Source organism: Sinohyriopsis cumingii, chromosome 18 (assembly GCF_028554795.1).
Source record: "Sinohyriopsis cumingii isolate HCF-2022 chromosome 18, ASM2855479v2, whole genome shotgun sequence".
NCBI lineage: Eukaryota > Metazoa > Mollusca > Bivalvia > Unionida > Unionidae > Sinohyriopsis > Sinohyriopsis cumingii.
This window is the reverse complement of record NC_142978.1, coordinates 10,506,516-10,513,345: the sequence shown is the minus strand read 5'-3', so window position 1 is coordinate 10,513,345 and position 6,830 is coordinate 10,506,516. Positions and strand designations below refer to the sequence as shown.

The window sequence follows — 6,830 nt, the reverse complement described above, 5'->3', positions numbered from 1 at the left end:
AGCAGAAGAATAATGTACGACGTTCACTTCATAATCTATGCATCGTAATGTTGCATGTTCACATGACAATTTCAGGTTCGAATGCTGACCATCCCATAATACCTTGGTATCGTTTGTCATCGTAACTTAGCCTCTTCACAATGACTCGAATTTGACATGATGATCCTATCTAAGATAAAACCAATAAACAAAACTATCAAGATGGCCCCACCGGTACACAGCAATTACGGGTAATACGTAAATAAATCAATACATTCCTCAGCGCACCGAGACCTATATAAATACCTGTTGAAACATCATTTTGATAATAGCACTTTAAGACAGAGTTTGACTAAGCAGCCTAAATGTTTTAACGCTTACATCACCTACTTGGAATTATGTATATTATTCTCTGGTCATTTTTTGTTGTTTTGGTTGTTGGAGAGCAATTACAAACGGCACGGCCACCTGACTACTGTCCGAGGTTCGACTACGAGTACAAATTATTAGAAAGGCTCTTAAGGTCAGAGTTTGCTCAGAAGGAGATGCAGGAATCTCTTTTGCAATTTCAAAACAAATTAAAACGTCTTGAAACAGAGTTACTTGAATGGAAAGAAATAAACCGACAGAAAGATTATATGTCAAATGGTGAGTATCCAAATTCTATTTTGTTTAACGCTTCTTACTGCAACCTACAATTAATTAATATTAGTTTCATTTTGCAATCTTTAACAGTGTCGATACAGTTATTTAAATTTATTTAACCTAGTTATTACCTTTTATTGATATTCCTCCAGAATCGATACTTAATAACATCGATTAGAACAGTTCTTCAATGTATATTGTTAGTGACATATTTGAGATCGTATATAATGCATGTAAGTAAATCATCGCATAGATATTACAAAATCTCACATTCGAAACTTCCAGTGTAATCTTGCTGCAAAGGGCAATACCTAAATATTTCGCGCTAGAACATGCACACGAGTGCGAATTTTCTCTTCGCGGAAATTAGCAGAGGCCTGGCTCATGTGGTGAAGTGCAAATGTTCTTTATCATTATCATTCCATTTCATTAATGGACCCTAGTTTGTATATAAAACATACATGTTCATACAAACGACGTGGTAAGTAATGAATTCAGAGAGACAGATAATATGAAACATAATAAAGATATTAGCATCACACTTTTATGAACAAATTCTCAAATGTTTGTGTAGCTTTTGTTGAAAGATAGTTTCTCCTATCAACAATTTATAATGTATTGTTTAAACGCAGCACTAGATATACAATTGATCATTTCGGAATCTCAGTCTTCATCTCTCAAGGTTATATTTAAAACATAACCATCTCAATAAAACCCACTGATTTAATTTCTAAAGCCCATTGTCTTTTCATCTCTCATGCTATGTCGAGAAGTTACAAAAAATCAAATTAGAAAAATGTCGATGTTTTAATAATGAAACTGAAACAAAATGCGAAACTTCAAAACTTGTCATGAAATTAAGCTTGCAAGTGATTATCTCTGAAATTAACAAAATCAGAACAGGCCTGACAAAACCCGTTGTCATAAAATCGGACCAAACATATTGAATGATTTGCTTCAGTTGCTGTATTTTGGACGTCAAGATAACAAAATATTTAGTCTATATCACTGAAATCTTATAAAAGTGCATAACAATCATTTTCAAAGCGCCTTTAAGTTAATATATAAAAGTCTTCTATTTTGAATGGTTTTTAGTTTAAACCCGATGTAAGACGATGTATTAGACATAAGTAGGTTCAAAACCTACTAACTTAAAAAAAGAGAAATAAATCACTTTCCATTCAGCTCAAATTGTGTCCAAGAACAAACCAAAGCCCTCCCAATAATCGGTTTTGTGACAGAATATTATTTATTCTACATGACGGACTCAGGTACAACTGTATTTATGGAAATTATGATGCTAAATATAATCATGATAGAGATAATGATTTGTGTTGTTGCCGTGGAGCAAAAATTCATATCACTTATACATGTCTTCGTAAAATCGAGCAACCGTTTCAAAGTGCAGTCGATAATTAAGAGCACTAACAGCAAATATGATCACTTTAGATTGTTGAGGATGTAGACGTAATTAATATGTTCAGCTATTCATCCAAAAAACAAAACACTTTATGCCATTATGGAGTATTCTTACAAATATATGATATCAAACACTATAGAAAATAGTGTTTTTTGAAAGATTAGAGCTGTTTTTGTCCTTGTTGTTTAGTGGTTATAAGATCTTGCTTTTTTAAATGTTTATTATACATGTGTTATGCTAGTTGCTAGAATGCATAAGGATGATTTCTTTTGTATATTTCTGTATCGCTGTCTCATCTATTTTGTCTTAATATTCTCCTTCCGTATATTATTTAGTAATATGGAATAACATTAGTTGCATAGATGTGCAATAGTTGTTTGGAATCATATTTGTATTAAGACGACCTAATATATTTGAATATTTCTGTCGATGAAACCCTTGTGGAAGAGTTTAACATAACATGAGAGGACTTGTAGCTCGATCGCATTGTCCTGTTTGTTTGCTTCTATCTCAGCTAAAACAATTTTAAATGGATAAATGGCGGCCGTCGTTGTCATAATATGTTAATTGTTCAACGTTCGGATTAAAGTTGTGAATTCTGGTTTAAATCTTTCCCAGAATATGTCTAAACCATTTTTGTACATTTTTACTCAAATATTTCTTGATACATTTTTTAGCTCTTCGTAGTTTATTTACTGTCTCTTGGATAATAGCTGTTTTTTTGTAGAGGTTTGGGTATAGTCGGGACATATATTGAATGGCATTAGCTTTCATAGTATTTTGTTAAGGAACATTTGTGTGCAATTGTATATGTTTCAGAACGTTTCCCACTACATGCAGACATTTTCTACTTTGCTTCTATTAATTGGAACCAAATTTATGAATTTCTCAAAAGCGGAAGCTTTCTAATAGAACCAATAGATCTAGTAGCTAATCCACAACAAATCTGCTTCTAATGAATATATAATTATGTGGAACTCATGGCTCTAAGTAAATCATACCAAACGGATAACAGTTGAATCAATGAGAATCTGGATAACAATCTTTCGAATTCTGTATTTGAATGGTTCAACCAGACAAACAAAACTTAAATTTGTCAGGGAAATTATTTTTCTCACCCAAATAAAAATTTCATTAATGATTTTATTAACCGGATTTTCTTTTGGAGAGTTTAAGTATAAAATGTACCCCACTTTTCCAAAAATCTCTGTTTGGCGTGGTATTATTGTTTTAGACGTATAGAAATATGATATGAAAGGATTGTTGTCGAAAGAACCCAAAATAATATATAGAGTTGTCTTTATCTCTCTTACAATCTTATGAGAAGTTTAGCGCACCATTGGATTATCATTCTTAATGGCTAATGTTCGAGCCTTGCCAAAAAAAGAAAAACAATGGGAAAGTCAAACAGAGGAGGGGTTTAGTATTCATACAAGAAGAAACAAAACTTGTGTATGTCTGCAAGCCATATTCGCACTTTCCAATATTATATTTCTTTGGCTTAAAAACACTAAAATAAATATACAATAAAAATATTTATCCAATATTCAACAAATCGTGTTTTTCACTACAAGACGTTGAAGCATTTATTCAGCTCGATTTTTTTACATTTGTGTTTCTATATCAAACAATACTAACCTTCTTTCTACAACGTTTTAATAACACAATATGGTACCATCTTTGCATTTTAAGTGACGATATTTAGATCATAATCGATCAGAAGTCGTCTGTTACTTAAACCCAGTGGCATAATTCTTTGTGTTCCATCTAGGCATAGTCTTCAATCCAACATATTGTAGAGATATGTGGAGAGATGCTCCGCTTACCTCCTTGGTCAGTGAACATTGTTATTCCGAATTTCGGAAGAAAGACATTTGTCTTTAGTAATCAGGATACCACGAGATTGTGATAGACATCCTGACTTGAAAGGTGTCTTCAGATGCGTTTTCCTATGTCACGTTATGATTAAGATTTGAATAATGAATGTGTGTTCCGTCCTAAATTTTAGGTTTATCTCAACTTTTCTGATCCATACTGCATGATAATAACGACACATACCTGCGTCGTATATACTACTATAGCAAATAAATGTGTTAACAATTTTGTCCTAACTTCTTCTTGGAAGAAACCCTGTAAATGAGGATTACCAGTTCCAATGAAAAGAATATTTCAGGTCTATCTCCCCGACCATGACACTTCCGCACCGAAATTCGTACTAAAGAACAGTACTTAGCCCAATGTTGTAAAACTGAGTCTTATCAGAACAATGTTAATTATAAATGTCTTATTTTGGCTGTTGTGTTTCCTTGATTTGAGCTTATTGAAATCCCTTTGGTAAACATGCATAACATATCTTGAATCAGAGTTACTCTTTAAAAACTACCCATTACTATAGAACGTTATCCTTTTTTCATGACATGATTCCAATTTCATTTTCTCATGAGTTTCTTGGGATATATTGCAAGAACTTTGCAGACTCAGCAAACTCATCATGTATGTTTTATCAAGAACATGAAACTCATATGTTTCTGTATCTATATGTACTTCAGCGTTGGCTGGTTTGGTTTATAATAGCTGTGGGTCATGAACCAATGATCACTTAAACGAACCAGAACCAATTTCTACATTTCTGCATAGTTCGGTTTTTTTTTTTTATTCCTCGGGCAAGTCAGTAGTTAGATGAGTACTACACGTCCGAGGCTTAAGCACAAATAAGTTAGGTCAACTCAAGAATATTGATAATCAAAAGAAATATGATTTAGTGTAATTGTAAATAGAAGCTGATAAATGTGTTTGAAACATCATTTCATGCAAACAAGAACTTTTACTAACTACTCATCCGCAATTCACAGAGGTTACCCAGCCACATTTATAACTGATGTACATTTTATCGTTATCCTGGCTCAAACGGAATTGTTTCGAAACATTACAGAAAAACATACCAATTTCATCGGTAGAAAATTTTCTGAAAAGGATATTTATTGCAGCTTTTATGAGAGTACTTCACTCCCATTCTCTCGGCACCTAATAATTTAAGATTCTGTTTTATTTTTTCTCTAGCACAGGCATCGACCTTTGTGAGATGGGGAAAGACCACATGTCCAGGCAATGACACAGAACTTGTTTACAAAGGTAAGTACAGCACTTTCTGAATTTACAACGAATTTACACCACACTGGCTGCAGAGTCACGAGGGTAAAAATACGGGGCAATATTTTCTCCATTCGTTGTCAAGCTTAACTCAATTTCAAGTATTAAGAAAAAATGTTTTGACCAATTAAGTCGTTGGTTTATAAATATTGAGTAAGGTTTACACATGTGCAGAAACATTAAATATTTCAAATATATAGTCACGTTTTATGAATGAAGGATCTGGACAAACAACTAACTTATTATGGAAATAAAAGTGCAATAAAATAATGCCCAATTTAGGAATGATCTTTCTTTTCACATTTGTGATCCTTTATTATGTATGTAACATAAATAAAATTATAGAAATGATACAAACATAAATATTTGTCCATTATTTCATGGATTTAATAATTAAGTATACAATAAAAGATGTTATTAAATCATGACTGAGAGAAATCACGATATTTTGAAGTTGAATTTTGTCCTTCTTGTATTGTCAGGCTACTCAAAATTAAGTTGTGGCCATCGTGTGGAACGATACAGTTCCCTTTGTGCTATTCAAAATAAACAGAAGTACATTTTGTTTAAACATTCTGACGGTGGATACTATCTAATCATATTTACGAAGGAAAACATTTCGTGATAATCTTATAGAATTTCACTACTAACTAGGCACAGAAATGGTAATTTATTCTTTTTTAAACCAGGGTTTGCTACTGGCTCACACTACACACATACGGGAGGAGCTGCTGACTTTCTTTGTTTACCGGAAGCTCCGACCTGGGGCAAGCACGTCGGTGGTACAAATTACAGCGGGTTTATATACGGTGCTGAGTACGAACTGTTCAGTGGATCTAATCCCTTTTCAACTGTGTCGATGCAGGATGAGGCGTCATGTTGCGTGTGCAGACCTCCCCGAGAAACCACTCTCATGATCCCAGGTAGAATTGACTGCTTCCCCGGATGGAATCAGGAATATACCGGTTATCTGATGTCAGACTATTATTTGCACACAGGGAATACAAATTATGTGTGTATTGATGAGAATCCAGATCCCGTATTCCGAGGGTTTGCAAACGATAACGGCCATCTTCTGTACGTGGTTCAAGCCAAGTGTGGGTCTTTGCCATGTCCTCCATATATTGAAGGACGGGTTCTACCATGCGTTGTCTGCTCCAAATAGCGGCATTATGGACAAATGTTTATGTTCAATGACAGGATTCATTGATTTTTAATTAAACATCATACATCGAAGATTGCTTTCGTTGCTGTCTCCACTCATCCCTCCAGTCTCTTGCTCCATTAGTCCAACCACATATTTAATTGTAGCATGGGAATTACTTTTCCATCCAAGCTTTGCAAATGCATCAAAGCGATAGAAGTCTCTATTTCGAAGTCTCAGTTCTATGACTTTGTCGCAAAGGTACCTGTCAATAATCAACCACACTCTCATGGATATAATGCATCAGATAATTGTTTTATTTACGTCTATGTTCATACATTGTTTACATTTGAGTCATTAATTGCTTGCCTATAAGACGGCGGTATTGCGACTATGCCGTTAGTCTATTACAATGCATAGGAGTCATAATAAACCGTATTCTTGAGACTTTATGTTAATAGATTCAGAAAATTCATTACATGGACACTAACA

General features: G+C 33.8%; 1 protein-coding gene across 1 annotated transcript; it reads left to right on the top strand.

Moving 5' to 3' along the window:
• The first annotated feature begins 377 nt into the window (after positions 1-377).
• Positions 378-6,411, top strand: LOC149776062 (uncharacterized). The gene is made up of 3 exons (XM_089942583.1): positions 378-627; positions 5,042-5,176; positions 5,884-6,411. The coding sequence occupies exons 1-3, from the start codon at positions 378-380 to the stop codon at positions 6,357-6,359; spliced, it is 861 nt and encodes a 286-aa protein (XP_089798709.1). The 3' UTR covers positions 6,360-6,411.
• The last annotated feature ends 419 nt before the right edge of the window (positions 6,412-6,830 follow it).

Bases quoted from the DNA above. Each gene is read 5' to 3' on its own strand.
- LOC149776062 (XM_089942583.1), top strand. From the start codon at position 378: ATGTATATTATTCTCTGGTCATTTTTTGTTGTTTTGGTTGTTGGAGAG. The intron at 628-5,041 runs GTGAGTATCCAA...AGCTTTTATGAG, and splicing joins GAAAGATTATATGTCAAATG to AGTACTTCACTCCCATTCTC. The intron at 5,177-5,883 runs GTAAGTACAGCA...TTTTTAAACCAG, and splicing joins CACAGAACTTGTTTACAAAG to GGTTTGCTACTGGCTCACAC.